Consider the following 20751-nt stretch of genomic DNA (forward strand, 5'->3'; position numbering starts at 1 on the left):
ATCTAAAGCAGCTGCTGTAAAGTCGATACTAATGCAGATGGCTTCAACCAAACTTAGTTCTCTTATGTTAGAAGACCCAAGCAGAAAATATTTGAAAATATCTCAGTGTTTATCTCAGTATCCTGAAGAAGTTCTGGCTACAGCGGTCAACCCTGACTGTTGGAATTTAGAGAATTACAGCAATTTCTAAAAAAGCAAAATCCCAGGGTTAATTGTATGTAATTAAGGCAATCCAGGTGCTAAAATTGTCTGAGGCATCGTTTGCATTGAAGTGCCTGAAAGCAATTTGGACCCCATGTGCAAATGTGGACTGAGAGAGATTTCTTTACTGTAACAGCTCCGTGGTAACTGATAAGAGAACAAAATCTAAAAGAAGAAAATTTGGCCACGATGGCAATTTTTCATTTGAAAATACAGATGTTTAAAAGTAATTAGTCTTTTTGTATAAGTGGAATGTGTTAATATATGAGGAATAATATATGTATAGCAAATGAGAATTCAATCAATATTCATGTTTATTACTGTTTAAATTATCCCTAGTCAGTGGTAGCATTCAAAATTCAGGGCAATGGGTGAACCGGCTAAAAGTATGGTGCTAAATCAATATAAATTATTTTTCCGTTAAAATAACTCTGATTTCAGTGTAAAATAACCCTACTTTTGTAAAAAATATCAACACTTTTAGCTATAAATAACCCCACCTTTTGCATGTCCGTAGATAGGAGTTTCTGAGGGCTGATATGTACTAATAAAAAAATTTACTTTCAGGTCACTTAAGAAGTCTCTTAAATCACAAGTTCGCCTTCTTTTCACAATAAAGAAGCAGCTAAGAAGGAAGCCACACTTATGGATGAGAAATATTGTTGATCAAGGTACCTCCCATGTTCAAAGGCAGCATCAAAATGTTAGGCCTACCAGTCATCCCTCTCACCGCTTACATCGTAGGAATATTGCATCAAATTCTCCATTCCATCCCAGGAATAACACTCCTGTATCAAGTTGTGATGACTCATTTTCATCGCATGCTTCTCTATCCCTGTCTGATTTGCCGTCTGTTTCATCTTTCACTCCCTCGGTCAGTGATGATGTTCCTAGCAGTGAATTCACATCCTCCTCAAGAGTTACCGCTATTCACCCAGTGAGTGGAAGGAATTTTCAGAGGTAAGTGAGAATAGTTGCCTGCTGAACACTATGACTGGGGTAAGCCGCATACCTATACATAATGACTGCCAGTGGTCAATCGACCATTCGCCCTTTTCTTGTGCTCTTTCATTCTTTTTCCCTCCATATTTTTACCTGATGAGTGGATAAGTGATCTGATTATGTTTTGTGGTTAGATTTAGTTTTAGGAAATATATTTAAATAAAACTTTGCAAAAAAATATTACTCCTAAAAAATTTTATTGTAAAATAAAAATGTGCCTCACTTGTATAGTCAAAAAATAATACGCCATGTGTAGGGACATGCAAAAGTCGCAAATGCGATAACGCGAATTTTAACGCGAATTCCGGGATTTTCCCGCGAAATACGCGATTTCCGGGGTTTTCCCGCGAATACGCGAATTTCGTGTTAACCCTTTGAGTGCGGATGGCATAGCATTGATGCCCAGCATAGGTCCTGCCAACGGGCGGGTGGCATCACATTGATGCCATGCCGGCCTATGTCCTTCAATCGCTCCCTATGCTCCTCCGCTCTGTTCTTTCTACTCTCACGATGGTTTCCCGCACGCACATTGGATTAGGCTACCTTGATATGCCTTCCGTTTTTGAAAAAAAGTTTATATTTTTTTAGTACATTTTTTAACATTTATGGAGTACTTTTAATTTGTAAGATTTTTCGCCATTACAAAAAAATTAAAATGTGATATTTTCTTTACTCTTCTGAATATTTGTACTAAATGTAGCCATATTTGAAGGTTATTATCCCCGTTTTAGTCGTATTAAAATTTTTGTAAACAATATTTAGTCATAATCTTCCTTTCATCTCACCGACAAAAAATATTTTCGTACCTATATCAAAATACGGTCACAATACACAAGCTAAACACAGTTGAATAATATGTTTCTCTTTTTATTATTGTTTAAACTTAATATTTACATAATGCCGTTTTAACTCATAACATTCTTCCATAACATATTTGCAACTCATTTTCTGAACGATCCTATCAATAGGGGTTTGATTATATTGGTTTCGGAAAAAGAAATAGATTTTTTCGACTTTTTCTCATTTATTTCGTTTGAGTTTGTTAAAGTTACTAGGCTCGAATAATTACGTCCACCACTTCGTTATTCACGGGAAATATTGAAGGTTCTAGGAAAACTTTTATATTTATTTCATTTTGAATGAGAAATTAGAATTGGGGAAATCTTTGGGGAAAAAATGATCAAATTTCGGGGCTCAAAAAAAAAGAGTCGTTTTATGTCACCGCGGAATAGACTACAAGTCACTCTGTGCCTCCTATTATCTCTATTTTTAGAAGTATTTTTGCCATTCTTATGAGAAATGCATGAAAATGCAAAGTATTCTGTTATGTGCATGTGGTGGAGAAGGTGAGCTATTCCTGCTCAGTTTTTTCGACTCTCGCCATTAGTACAGTCTCTACTTCGGACATCTTTCGATTGCGTGCATTTTCACTCCCCTACAGAGATTTTATTTTTTTATAATATTACCGTATAGCCTTTTTCTTTTGGAAATTTCAGTATTTTACATATATTTAGCCACTTACGTGGAATATGGGAGAAACCTTAATTTTTAATTTTATTCCTATTCTCAAACCCCAAGGACCGTTTATGTATCAGCCTTTGGTGATCTAGGCTTAGAATATCTCCTCGCAATAAAACTACCTCTGGCACAATTTACTCAAGTTTATGCATGGAACACTGCATTGAGTCTTCTCCGCGAAGGGTTTTTTTTTAAACTTTGAAGCAATTTACATATTTTACTTCAACCAAATAGAGCTATTATAATTAGAAAAGACCGAGCATAGGGATATTACTCGTGGGGAATGGGGGATATTTTTAATCTGGTATACCTAATGTATGATTGCATTAAGTATTAAAAGATGGCCATCCATTCCAGATTATTGGAAAATGAAGGAAAATAACTTCGATGTTTCTTGTCTTCACACCACATTTTCCCGAGACCGATTTCAACTAATTTTTCGTTGCATGCATTTTGGCAAGGACCCTGGAGTAGATGATCCGATACCAAGAGACCCCTTGCATAAAATTCGACCCCTTTTGAATTTATTCACTCAAAGAATGAAATAAATTTACTATCCGGGTAAAGAACTCTGCTTCATGAGTCCATGTTGATTTGGCGCCACAAACACGGCATAACATTATATATGCTTTCAGGGCCTAATGGCGTCGTGCAAGATGCTATAATTTACACAGGGGCGAAGGATCCTGATGTTGGAGGCAGGGGACATGCAAATAAAGTCGTGCGAAAATTAATCGATAGATTTCATCTCTGTGGACACAGTTTATACAGTCGCGAAGCCACGATTTTGAAATGAGGGGTTTTTGCAGGAGATTTTAGGGCCCTTCCGGAGGGTGCGGGGGCCATCTTACCCGTTTTTGGCGCCTCAACGGGGGTTGTAACCCATTACCCCCCCTTCCGTGGCAACACTGCTGAGTTTACGCATGGAAAATTATAATAATCTCTTGAAATATCTATTGAGTTACTCAAAAAAGACACACCTCTGAAACTCTAAGGACAAACAGAAAAATAATACTCCTCACGTTCTAAGAACGACTAAAAAGTGGCTCTGATGATATATGATGTGCAGAAGCTCCAGGGCTGTGTTTGAAGCCTTTTTTCAAAGAATTCCACAATTATTAGTTAGTTTTTATAGCATTAACGCAAAATAAAATGTCAAAGAGATAAAATAACTTTCATATGTTTGCATGCAAATCTAAGTTACTGGTAAATTTAAAAATTTATAAATGCGAAAAAAAAAACTTCAAAAACTTTTATTTGCCCAAAATATGATGCATGGAAAGTGGATGATAACTGAGAATATATTTATCTTCTTTTATAATTCAATTCCGCCATCATTTCAGAAATTATTTTAAGCTTCTTAGTTGCTACGCAAAGATTAGTTGCCCGTCGTCACCTAATGTTTGTGTAACGGGTTGCATAAATATCCGGAGCATTGTTTCACATGGGTGCGGATGGCATCACTGTGATGCCATTAACAAATTGTTTAATAAATAGTGAAATGAATATAAAAATATTTTTTGTATTGAAATTGTTTACATATTTTCGAGAAATAAAGTGAATGCAGTGAAAAAAAATTCTCCGCCAATGTGAAACAACTCTGAGAAAATTTTACGCAATGAAAGGGTTAATTGCGATTTTCTCCAATTCATGGGCGATTTTCACTAACTCAGACGCGATTTTCACTATTTTTTCTTCAGCTCATGCTCCTCCCACGAAATTATTTTTCGAGACGTACATTTAAGCCGTAATTTTTTCACTGCATTGGCCGCTTTCCGACGCGGCGAATTTCCATGGGCCGCCGTTCACGGCACAGCGCCGTGAGATGTCTCGTTAGAAAGTGGCCTGAATTTCACGGAACCGTGCCGTGAACGGCGGCCGGCGAAAAGTCGTTGCGTTTGAAAGTAGCCTCAAGGTAGCACGATGTGTATTTCACGCCATAAACGGCGCACCGCCGGGCCGGATTGAACCTTGCCTTGCAGACCGTCAACAACGCCGTGCCGTCAACTGCGCGAGTCGACTCGCTTGCAGACATGCATTGAGACCAATGGTTATTTAAAAGCACAGTGCCGTGCCGTTGACGACGGGCGGAGCAAAGCAAAAGTCTGAAAGCGGCAAAAAGTGGCTGTGCGCCGTCTATTCCGTGAAATACACACGGAGCTACATTGTGGCAGCTTTGTGCCAAAACGACTTATCGCCGGCCGCCGTTCCCGGCACAGCGCCGTAAAATTCAGGCCACTTCCCGACAAGATGACTCTCTGGATTTCACGGCGCTGTGGCGGGAACGGCGGCCCGCGGAAATTAGTCGCGTCGGTGAGCGGCCAATGCCGTGAAAAAATTACGGCTTAAATTTACGAATCGAAAAACAATTCCATGCAGAGCAGAAGGAAAAAAATGATGCAATTCGCGTCTGAGTTGGTGAAAATCGCCCATGAATTGGAGAAAATTCATGGTTTCCACAAAGAAACACCCTCGAGGAAATAAGGCGACTTGTTTGTCCGGAGGATGTCTAAACCGCATTCACGATGTCTACAAAGTAGCCAAAATGCCATTGGAATCTGTGAATCTGATGGTTGACTTAATACAATTACTGGAGGGTTCAAACTATCAAATACTCACATTCTATAAAGAGTTAACCCTTTCGCTACTAATGACGAAAATATGCGGCAGGACGTTTCTTGACCCGGGAGACGAAAGGCGAAAATTTTCGTCTGAGATTTTCCTACGCAGGCCTAATGCCGAAAATACGTTTCCTTGCTCTCCTCCTTTTATGATATTTGTGGATTCGCAAAGTCTTAGTTTCGGGACCCAACACAGGCCAACACCATGGACTGGAAAAATCTGTAACTTCCGAAATCTGGAAGCATGAACCTAGACCCTCGTCTCTTATTACCTCTCTTTGTGGCAAGGGACCGCAGTCATACACTTGTTCATTCAGTTAGTATGCGAAATAAATATATGGTTCTTTCTCAAAAAATATAAACGAAGAATTGAATTCTTAGTCTTTTGGCAGCGTTTACAATTTTTAAACGAAATTCTACCACAAATATTAACTAATATCTCGATTTCAGTATAAAATCAACATGGAAATTGTTAATGCATTAAATTCGTTAATGCTGATGGTAAAGCTTCATTCAAAATTTTAAAATTCTCAGAATAAATCGAGGAATTCAATTGAAAGTCTGCAATTTACGTGCAAGCAACAATCATCCATATAGCTAATTCACATGAACAAAGCATGAGTTGACAGCGAACCAATGCTGCTGGTAGGGTTGTAAACCACGAAAGGAGGGAGACCAACTACCCTCAGAGTCCAAGATAATGCAAAATGCCCACTAGGAAGGATCAGAAAAGGTTGGTGTTGAGAGTGTTTGATTATCTGCAAGACCTTTAACCTTTTCGAGCCGAGCTCCTTCCGGGAAGTTGCTTTTGGCTCTACGAAGGGTTTGAGATTTTCTTTTTCGCCCCGTACGGAGTTTTTTTTCGGCTCGGGACTGACCAGGTAGTCGCTTCCTCCCCTTAATGACCTTTCCTAGTGGGGATAATCCTCGACCCTTTTCCCCGAGAGCAGCCCATCCCGGCGTACTTTTGCGGTCAGTTAATTGTTACCAGTGCAATTTTAATTTTTTTAAATTGTTACTTTTGCATTAAATGTCAGTTCATCAATGTATTCCTTTCATTTTGCAATGCCTGTAGAACTTTTAAACGAAGTTCTACGGTTATTTTTAGGTTTTTCAGCAAAACGGCATTATATCGTAGACCAACAAATACTTTAAGTCCAGGAAATTTGCCTAACGCTCCTCTCGGCCAAGCAACTCCAAACAGGTCGAGAATGTAAGCAAAACTAACGAAAGCGAAACGAAAGGCACTTCAAGAAAAAATCCTGGCTGTATAATTCCAAGAAAAAATGTAATTCCACCGAAACATCATTTGAAAAAAAATCCTTGCAGGAGGAGGAAGGGGAATGCATACAGAACATTTACGGTTAAATTTGAATACACGCCAAGATAATTTTGAAAAGAAAATGAGCTTTTCCGAGAAGAGTGAGGTTATCATCTTCCACGTACATATTTCCGTAGGAGAATACTTACACCAATATACTCTTGGGTCTTCCAGTTGGAGGATGATAAGTTTTTCCTGGAAAACATTAATGCGCTAATGTGTCCCGAAATAAGCCCGTGAGGGGCACAAAGCAGACCACCTGGATCCTGACCAGAGAAGCAAGATATGAGAGTAATTACCTGGGTGGTGCAGTTCTCTTTCATTCATAGTATGGGCTGCATCGCACAGCAGGGTTTCACAGAAACCATCCCTGGTATAGGTAGCGGAATGCGTACAGATAGTTAACGGCTAAATTTGAATACACGCCAAGAAAATTTTGAAAAGAAAATGAGCTATTCCGAGAAGAGTGAGGTTATCACCTTCCACGTACATATTTCAGTAGGAGAATACTTACACCAATATACTCTTGGGTCTTCCAGTTGGAGGATAATAAGTTTTTCCAAGAAAACATTAATGCGCTAATGTGTCCCGAACTAACTCTGTGAGGTGCAACTTGACCAGAGAACCAAGATATGAGAGTAATTACCTGGGTAGAGCAGTGCTCTTTCCTGCAATGGTATGGAATGCTTCTCACAACATGTGTCTACGTACAACATTCCTTATCATACATTATCGTACATTAAATTTACGAATTTTTAGGATATGCATTAATTAGTATTTATAGCGAAATTCGTTTATAATACCTTTGTATTCAAAGGTTGGTAAGAGGTTATTAAAAATAGCCGCTGTAATTTTGGCTCACGACAAAGAACTGAGAGAATCATATTTTTTAACATTACATTACGAGGGCTTTTTTCATAGAAGTTAAATCGAATATTCTATCGAATTTCACCGCAAATGTACATCTAGAATGTAGCTAACAAAATAACGTATATTTTTAGATGTAAATCATTACAATATCGCTCCTACAAACTTGCTAGTGAGTTATAAAAATAACAATTAAACATCTAACCTTAGCATCTCCAAAAATTGTTCTAGGTGATGATCAACTCCGTTAATATGAACGCTAGAATTCCGTTTAAAATTTGGAACCAATCAGCAGAACATACAGAATGTAATTCCTCGCATTGATTTTCAATAAATGCAACAAATAAGTGACCATGAGCACCTTCCTTGAGTGGGTCACTAAGTGCCGGGATGGGCCGAGATAATCCCCACGTGGACAATAGGAAAGGGTCGGACCTCTCACGCCGAGAGACCCTAATGGCGGTTGGGACCCACTTGGCATGCTTGACCGCGAAATCGTGAAAACACGGCCTTTGGCCTTTTGCTTCGAAAACGTCAAGCCGTGATAATCCGGCCTTCCTTCTTTAGCATCAGAAAATTCAGGCCGTGAAATCACGCCCTGCGTAGGGAAGAGGTTAACAGATGTCCAACATAAATGCTCCATACAGAGGGGACCGAAGAGTCTCATGGAGCGCAGTACCGCATTCATCTTAAGGAGAGAACTCCACCATTTTGAAAGAGTTAAGGAAGTTAAAAATGAGCCTCCAGAAAGTTCATAAGAGTACTTTTTTTTTGATAAAACCACTTATTACATCTGCAAAACATGAAAACCTCTAAAGCAGCTGCTGTAAAGTCAATACCTATGCAGATGGCTGAAAAAGCGTCAACCAAACTTAGTTCTCTTATGGTAGAAGACCTAAGCAGAAAAATAGGTATTTGAAAAGATCTCAGTTTTTGATCCCCAAGAAGTTCCGTCTACAGACATGAACCCTGACTTAAAAACAAAAAATTCATGGCCTGGAATCAATGGAGACAGAGAAGTTGATGTTGGGGTTGGGAGAATTACAGAAATTACTACAAAAGTAAAATTCCCGGGGTTCAGTGGATGTAATTAAAGCAATCCAGGAGCTCAAATGTCTGAGACATCGTTTGCATCTAAGTGCCTTTAAGCAATTTGGATCCCTTCTGCAAACATGGACTGAGAAAGATTTCTTTCCTGCTATAGCACTGTGTTAACAGATATGAGAACAAAAGTAAAAGATGACAACTTGATCACAATAGCAATATTTCATTTGAAATTACAGACATTTAAAAGTAATTTCTCTCTATGTAAGCTAGAGATATGGTTACGCGAAGGATAAAATATGTAAAATAGGTTAATTCAGTCAATACTCCATGTATATTATTGCTTTAATTATTCCCGATCAATAATATCCTAAATTTAGGGCAATGGGTGGGCCACTGGAAGGATGGCTCTCAATCAACATAAATTATTTTGCCGTTAAAATAACACCGATTTCAGGGCAAAATAACATCGCTTTTGTAGAAAAATAACACCACTTTTGGCTATAAAATAACCCCACCTTTTGCATGTCCCTAGCCATGTGTTTTAAAAGTAGCATTTCAAAACACATTATTTGCTGTAGTTTTCTATGTCAAAAACATATATCAGAGAATAAAGAATAAAAAAGACAGCATTAAAATGAAGCACTACAAATTCGGTCTCAAGGTATTTCTTTACTCTCATCGCACGTTTGCAAATTTTCTGATTAGGTTCACAGCATTCATGCATGTATTTGGGAGATACACATCAGTGTTAAAATGAAATAATTTTCCTGGAACATCGAAGAAAATTAATTTTTAAACATGTCAATAAAAAAAGTGGGATTTTTCTGGATCAGCAACCGTGGTGCAAAGGAGATGCAAAATGCCAATATCAGCACTTCTGAAGACCCTATTGGAATCTAGGTGAAACTGTCATCATCTTATGACAAACATCACACACTGCCGACACTGGGACTCGAACCCGGGATACCAACTACAGGTTAGGGGATTAATGCCCTAGACCGTACCGCCACGGCCATAGTTGACAGGGAGTGCTTACTCAAGGGATGTCATGCTGCTCGAAATCTTTACATGCGAATATCTCTCGAACCCGGCCCTATGTGGAAGAAAGCCGTGACACTTTTTCTACCTTACCTATATAGTTTTAGAAAATAACATCCGCATCCAGATCCTGAACATCACTTTGGCGATGTCTCCTTGTGAGATGAATATTTTCCTCCCAAAAAAACTTCATTTTCACCGTATTTGTTCCAAAATATTAAAAGTCAATAAATCTCAGCGTCATTGATCGGAAAATTACGAAATGGTGGGCGAAAGAAAAATGCAAACTGTCAATTGACCACCTTCGGTCATTCTAGTGTTAGCTATATTTAGGTGTTAAATGCATTTTGCTTGCTCTGCAAAAAGTCCACTGAGAAAAAATCATTCCCCTTGACCAGGATTCGAACCCGGATCCCCCGATCGCAAAGCACTTGACCTGAAATTGGGGGATCCAAGTTCGAATCCCTGTCAAGGCAAATGATTATTTCTCTGTAGATTTTTTGCTCAGTTTGTGCATTGCAGGTGACTCCGTAAAGATATCACCATGGCTATTTCCGGTGTACAGTGGAACCTCGATCTGTCGTTTTTCAGGGGGATGGATGAAAAGAACGATGAATGCAGGAAAACGATAAATGTGGGAATGTTTGTCCGGGTTGCCTATGTCCCAGGATCCACTGGATTTTTGCGAATTATGACTTTCATTAATGGATTCAAACGAGATTTCAGCTGATTACAGGAATAATATTACTTTATCGAAACACTTAGGTCATATTGTTGATTCGACTTATCTCTCTTTCTAAAATCCTAAAGGAACATTAGGCCGCCTTGCTAAAAAATGTTTGCCCTCCACTCGGAATTTTCACAGCTATTATGCATTTTTTTCTGATTTAAAAATTCTTATCCATCAAATGCCATTTCAAGTACACGTATTTACGAGAGAAATGTGCATGTTATGCCTCAAACAACTGATTTCGCCGTCGCAGTGATTGGTTATGAAATGGATCAAGAAGGCCAAAAATTGTTTATTATTTGAAATGTTCCTTTCTAGCAATTAAATTTTTAATATGACTGAGGTTAATTGTCAGCGGCACGCCCACCTGATCCTCGGCTTCATCCCACTTCTTGTTTTCACCAGGGATCTCGCTCTACCCCCACCCCTGCCGTCATTTGCTACCGGATATACCGAGGCGTTCTGCAATATTCACGCATTCTAGCCCGGATTCTTTTCTTCATCATCAATTGTTTTCAGTCCATCTTTTAAGTTCTCACTTGTGTCTTCGGAAGGGCCATGGTCCGAAGACGAATAAGAATAAAACTAATAAAAATGAAACGGGACTCCATTGAACCCACACGGAAAACACTCGCTAGTTTTAAGTCAACCCACCCCGGAAAGTACGGAACCACTCGTACGAGGTGAAGTTCGGCACTAATGCTATCACGTACGGCATAGGCAGAGCTTACTGCAGAAGGTGAAGCATGACCATATGACTGCGCAATGAAATTTTTTATCCTATAGAGAAGGCAACTTACCCACTCATTTCTAACAGTAAGTAGCGTAGCTCTAGATGGGCAGATGAATTCAGATTGCTAGTCGAGAGAAACAAAATATCCTGAGAAGACATCGCTTCGTTAGCAACTCAGACAAGTGAAACTTGTAGCATAACTCGTAAATTGTAACCAGACTCGTAATTGTTTTCGAAAAAAATCGCATAAACTGCCGTGAAGCTCACTATCAGCTGCGAGGATATCGTTATTCGCCATAAATCACCATCGTATTATTCCAACTATTTCCTTGCTTAAAATGCTTAAATAAGGTTAGAAATACGTCGTGTTTGGTATCAATCTTTACTGAATTACGTACACATCACTAATATCTCAATATAATAAAAGTATAATACCAATTGCCGAAATTCATTTGTAGATACCTTTTGGGCTAATCGGTGATTCATGCAGCAGTTGACCCCCAGAGATGGGGATCTTTGAAGCGAGTCGGCTAAGAAAAAAGTCAGCGGTCGAGAGAGGGGGAGGCGTGAAAAAGGTTTCTTTTGTTCTCGAGTAACTTGATATTTTCTTTCCAAGCTAAGGTCTTCGTAATACGATCCCTGCTCGAGCTGGGACCTTTTTTTTATTTCGGAGAAGAGGAAAGCTTCAGACGGGGAGAGGCGAGTGCTGAATGGAGGGGGATACCGGATCTTGGGATATGCGATAATGTAACTATCCCACGGCACTCAGCTTCTCCCTATCGTATTTCAATCTCCTGGGGAAGATTCAAACTTTTTGTCTGTCGTTATTAGCCGTAAACAACACGTTGTAAACACTTGGTCTCATTTTCGTCAAACAATAGATGCGGGAAAATTATACGACGGGACCGCGATCGTCAAACGATAAATGCGGGAAAACGATACTTCGGGGAACGATAGATGCGGGAAAAAATTACATAGTCTTTATGGAACTTAATTTGGGACCAGGAGCGGCGAACGATGAATGCGGGAAAACGATGAATGTGGGAACGATAAATCGGGGTTCCTCTGTACTTAAATTTCGCTTGTTCATTGTAAAGGGGAATACTTAAGTGCATCAAGTGGCCTGAGAAGGTGCTTGCAATTAATGTGAAATGATGGAGTTATCCAATGGTGTAGCCCCTCACTGACAAGAGTAAAGCCCCTTGTCTGTGATATGTTAATTGTTCCACCATTAGAAGTACAGTAATACTATGGGCACGGATGGGAGCATAAAGAAAAATCCATTTTTTACTGAATATTTGTCGTAACATCACGTTTTAAAATTATAATACACTCACTAAACTTCAGTATTTTGCATGACACCATTTAAATCAGTCATCATGTAAATTTAGATTACATTTTTTACTACATTTATTTGAGTTTTTTTGGCACAGAGCACATCAGTTATGTTTTGCGGCATTAACAATCCAATGGCTGGTGGGTGCGATCATATCATATTTTACTAGGAATTCGCAGAAGTGAGGCTTTTAATAACTTAGGTATCCTTTCTCTAGCTGCTGGCCTACCATATTTCCTGAAATATAAATGCGATGGTGGTTGGCGTAACATGGTGAAACTCCTTCATGATGCCCAAAGGTTAAGAAAAGGCTTAGCTGTTTCACAAAATAAAATATATTTGCGACCGGTTTCGATACAGCGTATCATCATCTGGCAATTACAAGTATCAGTACATAGAATTTATACCCTTGAAGGCGTTAGAGGGGTGGTAGAGTGGAGGTGGAGGAAGGGGGGACATTCGGAGTACCCATTATTGGATGCAATTAGTTTGATTGTGTTTAGCTCCTTCATCCTGTTGTAATTCGACAATGGAATCAATCATAATCTGTGAAGCATACAATGTATTGCTGATAGTTTGTGAGAGAAGTGGTGTCCTGAATTGCGGTGTATTATTTGGTGGAGGGGGTAAGCGAAGAGAAGGTAGGTTTGGGAAGTACGTCGCTGATGGGTCACTGCACGGGGTAGCCGAGGGTTGGTGTATGATGGCGAAATACGGGGAGGGGTGTTATGGAGTGGTGAGTGTCATCTGCATCGTTGCAATGACTGCAATTCCTGTTACATAGGAAAAACTGGACGGAATTTCAACATCCGGGCCAAGGAACATCTTTCATGTTTTATTAACAACAAAGAAACCTCACACTTTGCCAAACACCTCTTGGATTCCGACCACACAAGCGATTTCGAACCGATAATCCTACATAAAGAAAACAACGGCCCAAGGCTTGACGCACTCGAGCAGTTGGAAATTTTAGTGGGCAAACCTCACCCAACATAACATTAGTTAACGAGCAGTTGTATTCTCACCATTCACCACTTTTCAATGTATTTTCTGAGAAACCTTACGGATGACACTCACCACTCCATAACACCCCTCCCCGTATTTCGTCATCATACACCAACCCTCGGCTACCCCGTGCAGTGACCCATCAGCGACGTACTTCCCAAACCTACCTTCCCTTCCCTTACCCCCTCCACCAAATAATACACCGCAATTCACGACACCACTTCTCTCACAAACTATCAGCAATACATTGTATGCTTCACAGATTATGATTGATTCCATTGTCGAATTACAACAGGATGAAGGAGCTAAACACAATCAAACTAATTGCATCCAATAATGGGTACTCCGAATGTCCCCCCTTCCTCCACCTCCACTCTACCACCCCTCTAACGCCTTCAAGGGTATAAATTCTATGTACTGATACTTGTAATTGCCAGATGATGATACGCTAAATCGAAACCGGTCGCAAATATATTTTATTTTGTGAAACAGCTAAGTCTTTTCTTAACCTTTGTGCATCCTGAAATATACTTGAGCAACATGCCTTTTGAAGCCTAGGTGATCATCAAATGTATATTAGCAATGTATCAACAATTGAAATAGAATAAGCAATGATGCATAATGAAAATAATTGGAAAGTATCTGCCATGGTTCGTCATTGCTCTGGATGCTGCTCTCTACTGCAAGAGCTCCTCTCCCTTTGCTGATTTTGCCTGAAAAACTGCAATGCATTGTGAACACAGGTATCCAAACAGAAGTAGAAAAAGAATCTGCACCACTTCTTTAATCTAATGGATATCCTATGTGTAGTTTTCAATGTTTTCATCCAACCTATCCACTCCTCCCATGAAAAGGTTGTATTTTAACTTAACGTGAACTTGAACTTATCAAAAGAACCATTCTATTTTCAATATTTTCACTAATATATACTACAGTTTGTTAAAGTATCTGAGCAATAGTTATAGCTTTCTCCACTAAAAAAACCTTCTTTTCTACTTCAGGTATTGGCCTACCTTCCAATCGATTTTTCATCATTGTTCCTGCATACCCGTAACCTAATTTTGAAATTCTATCTGCCAACTTTGCAAAGGAGTAAAATCTGTCGGCTTTTATTTTAAAAATTTCAAAGTATTCACTAAATATGTATAGAATTACTGATGCTCTGAGGCCAAATTCTGAATTGGGGCAATCAACCTGCTTTCCTTGATAAGGTTCAAATTGCATCAAATAACCTAATAGTTTACAGTGACATCACATTTTACATCCATTTATTATAGGCTTCCCTGTAAGAATTTTTTAGCTCCATCTTTACCGAAATAAGGAACCATACTTTCATCCAGTGATAGATGTTCTACCATAGTGGCATACATCAAAAAGTGTTTGCTCAACAAATAACAGTGGCCTAATTTTTCCAAATTTGTCATCTTTTGGTATATTTTTATTACCAAAGCAATGAATGAAAAGCTTTACGAGTTCAAATTTATTTCTTCTCATGGCATCAAAAAGCAGTCTATTGACACACTCAGAATCCGTTTCCCACCGTACCCCAACTGCAAACAGTGACATACGCACATAGAGGAATGGAATCAATAAAGCATTTACATAGTCAGTTTCAAAGTAATTGTTGAAATATGGATGATTCGGGCAAGGTTTTCATCGCAGAAATAAGATATTTGCAGATACTTGCACCATCGCATCACAGAAGACATGCACAGTGCCATTAGTGCGCACGAATACATTGCAGAGTGCACACTAATGCATTAGACAAAAGAAAAACAAAATACACATGAAATTAACCAGCAGAAAACAACAGAAATATAGAATAACTATACAATTTAATAGTAATGTTTATCCTTTTGCTCTCGAGTATATCATCATCATCATCATTAGTCAACAATCTTAAGATTGGTTTGACGCAGCTCTCCATTTCTCTCTCCTATCCGCTAATCTCTTCATAGCTACATATTTATTCTCTTTTACATCCTTTATAACCTGTCCGATATAACTCATTCGGGGCCGTCCCTTGCCCTTTTTCCCTTCCACTTGTCCTTCAACGATTGTCTTCATCAGACCATCGTGCCTCAAAATGTGGCCAACTAAGTTGTCCCTTCTTCTGCTTAATGTTTTTAGGAGGCTTCTCTTTTCTCCTACTCTCCTTAGCACTTCCTGGTTACTCACACGGTCAATCCATTTTATCTTCATCATTCTTCGGTAGCACCACATTTCGAATGCTTCCACTCTTGACTTCTCTGCTGCTGTCAACGTCCAAGCCTCGCTTCCATAGAGAAACATACTCCATATGTAGCATCTGATGAATTGTTTCCTTACTTCTATGCTGGTATTTTCAGCTGTAAGAAGATTCTTCTTTTTGTAGAAAGCCCTCTTCGCCTGCGCTATTCTACTGTGTATTTCTTTCTTGTTATGTCCATCGATGGTAATTCGGCTTCCCAGGTAAGAGAACTCGTTCACCTCTTCAAGCTTATGCTTTCCTAGGTTGATGTTTGTTTTAGCCTCCTCTCTTTTACTGCAAACTAATATCTTAGTCTTCTTTTTGTTGATTTTCAGCTGATATCTGGCCATTATCCTTTCCATGTTTGTCAACGTCTTCTTCAAATCCTTCTCTGTCTCGGCTATGACTGCTATGTCGTCAGCAAATCACAGCATACTAATTTTTTCTCCGTGGATATTGACACCCGAAGCTTTCTGCTTGATTTCGTTGATGGCTTTCTCTATGTAAACATTAAAAATTAAGGGGGAAAGCGCACAACCTTGTCTCACCCCTTTTCTTATTCTCGCTTCTGCACCGTTTGGTCCACATTTGATCACAGCTACTTGGTTTTTATACAAACTATGAATAATTCTACGATCATTGTAGAGTACGCCGATTTCTTTCAAAATTCTAAGCATTGAATTCCATTCCACGTTATCAAAGGCCTTCTCTAAATCGACAAATGCTATGAAGGTTGGTTTTTTTTTCTCCATTCTCTTCTCTATGATCATCCTAAGAGCCAAAATTGCTTCCCTTGTGCCCCTGCTTTTCCTAAATCCGAATTGGTCCTCCTCCAGGAATTCTTCTGCTCTTAGTTCAATTCTCCTGTAAATGATTCTTGTCAGAATCTTCGACGCATGTGTCGTCAGGCTTATGGTCCTAAGTTCTTCGCACTTCTAAGCTATCTTCTTTTTGGGTATGGGAATGATGATGTTCTTCTCGAAGTCACTAGGTAAATCTCCTGTTGAGTACATATCGCAGATAGTTTTATACAGTTGAGTTAAGACCTTTTCTCCTGCATTTTTTATTAACTCTGCTAGAATGTCATCTATTCCTTGGGCCTTATTCTTTCGCAGGTCTCTTACTGCAGCGTCAAATTCCAATCTTAAGATGCTTGCTCCAATGTCATCCTTTTCAACTTCACTTTCCTCTTCGAGAACTTTTGAGCTAAGTTTGCTCCCGTTGTATAATTTCTCCAGGTATTCCTTCCATCTCTCGGCTTTGTCTTCGTTTTCAATTAGAATGTTTCCATTCCTGTCCCTTATGCTATTACATTTTGTGTTTCGTTCCTTGAAATGGTTCCTCACTATTCTATAGGCCGCTTCCACTTTCCCTTTTACGAGGTTATTTTGTACGTCCTCACATATGTTCCTCATCCACGCTTCTCTGGCTTTCCTCGCTTGGCGGCAAATCTCGTTCCTTATTCTCTTGTAGCAAGCCTGTCCTTCCTCAGTATTCGTATTCTTATACTTTCTCCTCTCTTCAATGAGGTCTAGGATTTCATCCGTGATCCATGGCTTTTTCTTAACACATTTTCTTATCCCTAGAACTTCTCTAGCGGCCTCCTGAAATCCACTTCTTAAGGTAGTCCAGTTATTCTCAACTGAGTTTTCAGACTGATCTAGTCCTATCTTGCGCTCCACTACTTCCTGAAAGGCCTGTTGATTTTTTGGCTCCTTAGGTTTCTCTAATTGCCAGGTGTTCTTTGCTGATTTCTTCAATTTCTTGAATTTCAGATGGCATTTCATCATCACTAGATTATGATCACTATCGATATCTGCCCTCGGGTAGCTTTTACAGTCCTTTATCTGGTTTCTAAACCTCTGCTTCACTAAAATATAGTCTAGTTGAAATCTTCTTTTGTCTCCTGGCATTTTCCATGTGTATCTTCTTCGCATGTGATTCTTAAATAGAGTGTTGGCAACCACTAATTTGTGTTCTGTGCAGAACTCTAACAGCCTTTCTCCTCTTTCATTTCTATTTCCTAATCCATATTTTCCGGTTATTCTTCCATCCTGGCCTTCGCCGACGACAGCGTTCCAATCACCTAAAACAATTAGGTTTTCTTCACCCCTTACCATTTTGATTACTTCTTTTATATCATCGTAGACGTCTTCAACTTCTTCATCCTCGTAGTCTGTCGTGGGCATGTAGACCTGTACCACTACGGTATCTACCGGCTTAGTCTCTATCTTCACCATAACTATCCTTTCATTGTACTGTAGGAAGCTTTTCACACGCATTCCGGCGCTCTTTCTGAGCATTATCCCAACCCCAGCATTACCATTCAGGGATCCTGTGTGTATAATCCTATAGCTTCCACTCCAAAAGTCTCCCTCCTCAGGCCATTTCATTTCGCTGATTCCTAGCACGTCGATATTCAATCTTTCCATTTCCACTTTAAGGTTTTCTAGCTTACTGCAAGTCCTGAGTGATCTCACGTTCCATGTACCTATCCTCATAACTTTATCACAATTGACCGATGTACCCTCTCAGGTAGTCCCCGCCCGGAGATCCGAATGGGGGACTAGTTTACCTCCGGAATTTTTTACCTGAGAGAATTCCATCATGTCAGACAATTTAAAGTTGGAGTAGCTGTGCCTCCTCGGGATAATAATGTGGTGGTTTCCCCTTGCCTTCCACATCGCAGTACTACAGCCGTTAAAGTAAATGCTACCACGCCTGAAGTGCAATGAGTGTCGCTGTACTGACCATCGTGATCTCCACCTTCACTCATATGAAGAAGAGCTGCTGCCCTCTCCTCCGGGTGATGTGAGGCATAATTGTTGGCGGCCTCTCATCGCCAAGTCACGGTATCTTCGCAGGTTTAGTGTATCATTTAGATGGCCTATCTCACCCAGGGATAGACCCATACCACCTCGGATAAAAGCCGCTTTTTGTCCACGACTGCTTATTCGACGAGTAAACTTGCTTATATCGCAGCTAACCTCTATATCTAGAGGTTGACCCACCATCCGCAACCCGGTGGACGCACTCGGTGGCTTAAAGCTCAGCCGCGAGCTCGAGTATATATCAAGAATATATTTTTTTAATTTACATGCCTCGTCATCGAGAAAAAGCTCAAAACATGACACTGGATCAGAAGGTTTCTGTTGGTTATTTCGGGGTGATACAAATGCAGGTAACTCCTACACCGAATCCTTTTTCGTTCATTCCTGAAAATCAATTGATTCTTACAAGGCTGACAGGCCACAGGGTACTAATCTCTATCATCACTTCATGTTCTGCAATTTTGTCCTTGGCACACAAATTCAGATTTAGCCCCTGCTTCTATCCATTTGCATTGCTCATATTGCCTCCTTTATATTCATCACCACCCTCTGCCACACTTCATACACCATCATCAGATGGGAAAATAAGACGTGAAAAAAATGTCTGCTCTCGTTATTTCTTTGTCATATTCCAATATTCTGAGTACATATTAAGTAAATAAACCTATTAGAATTTTTCGGAAAAAAATGTATTTATACATTTTACATACATTTTGACGTGCCTTATATACTTGGAGCTTGCCCACGATGTATCCCTTGGGCAAATAAAAGTTGTTATTATTATTATTATAAATAATTTTTAATCTGATGAAGATAGTCGAGATACCAAAAAAATTATGGTTTTACTTTTCTGATTATTGCTTTTTCATAAAATAAATATTAGCAAAGTATTAACAATTTAAATAGAATAAATAATGGTGCATAATGGAAATAATTGGAAAATATCTTCCGTGGTTTGTCATTGCTCTGAAACTGCTCTCTACTGCTAGAGCCAACCGTGTCCTCTCCCCTTGGCTTCTAAATGGGGACTGAAGTTCATGATCCAGACGAGTCTTGCGACATTGTACTCTTTTTCTGCAGCATTACTACTCCCAAACTATTGTGATGTTACGCTTAATTTCAAAAGCGGAATAAAAACAGTTCCACAAGGTCGTGGATTTCGATTGTCGTACAAATTATAAGCTCAATGAAAAGGGTGCACCAACAACCGTTCCCAGTGTTCCAGAAATGGAAGACTGTTGTTTTTGTTGGTATAACAATGTTAGCATGAAAACATATTATCAAATTGTCTTATATCATAAAATAGATATTTTGCACAATATAATGACCAGAAAGAAAGTCATTATCCCTGTATCAAAAAGTGTTATAACTCAAAAATCAATATTCATGGCATGAGAAATTTTAAACTATAAATTCTGCTTCTTGTAGTTTAAAAAATAATGGCTGGGGAGCAGTAAAATTGCAATGATGGCAGTATTCATGTTATCCCCTTCTAATGAAAGTCATATTATTTTAATATATTCTATTGGAAAAAAGATATAGTCAATTCGTAAGATCAAGATTTTTTGTCCTAAATTTGGAACACGGAAAAAATGGGTTAACCCAGCTGATTTATGTGGACGAGACAAATTGTTAAACATTATCCTTTTAAAAAATAGTTTGAAGTATGTTTGTGTATTTAGGATGAAATTTTTCTACAAAATTAGTGCTTACCTTAATTTTTGCACAAGTTTTATCTATACCTTAAAACAATAACAAATGAGTATGGATAAAAGCTACGTACTTGTGACTACATCTAAATGCCATGCAAAAATTAATTAGACATAGTTAATTCATAACAACCACAAGTCTTCTTCTGGCCCCAAAATGTGCTTCATTATATTTAACATTTTTCTTTGATTTTTGAAAGGGTTATAGGAAAAGGTTATTTTAGAGGTAACATTAAACCTTGCGTTGAGCCAAGATTAGGTGTGTCTGAGGTTTGTTGGATGGTCTTGGAGAGGAGGAAAAGCCCAGTGGGGTGCGCCAGCTGGTGGGAGGGGGATAGCAGATTTTGGGGAATGTGCAACATAATGTTGCTGAGCTTTCCCACGGTAGTAGTGCCATCTCTTGGGGAAGATTCACAGTGTGTCTCTGTCATGACCTTTCTCCTTAACCTTTTCGTGACTGTGCCTTGAAAACTGTGGTGTACCGGGTGTCAATCACGTGTGTAATGATTTTACACACGTGATTGACAGCTCAGCGAGTCCGACTGGCTCGGCGGCAGGTAGG

At 39.2% G+C, this 20751-nt stretch overlaps 1 protein-coding gene across 2 annotated transcripts in view; it reads left to right on the forward strand.

The window, feature by feature from the left end:
• The window catches only part of LOC124171061, a 78181-nt gene that overhangs the window by 43085 nt on the left and 14345 nt on the right, over window positions 1–20751 (forward strand). For both annotated transcript variants that reach the window (XM_046550210.1, XM_046550209.1), the window contains exon 4: window positions 769–1161. In XM_046550210.1, the coding sequence (XP_046406166.1) occupies window positions 769–1161 (393 nt within the window). The remainder of the gene's footprint in view (window positions 1–768; window positions 1162–20751) is intronic.

The sequence above is a fragment of the Ischnura elegans genome, chromosome X, assembly GCF_921293095.1.
Source record: "Ischnura elegans chromosome X, ioIscEleg1.1, whole genome shotgun sequence".
In the NCBI taxonomy this organism is placed as follows: domain Eukaryota; kingdom Metazoa; phylum Arthropoda; class Insecta; order Odonata; family Coenagrionidae; genus Ischnura; species Ischnura elegans.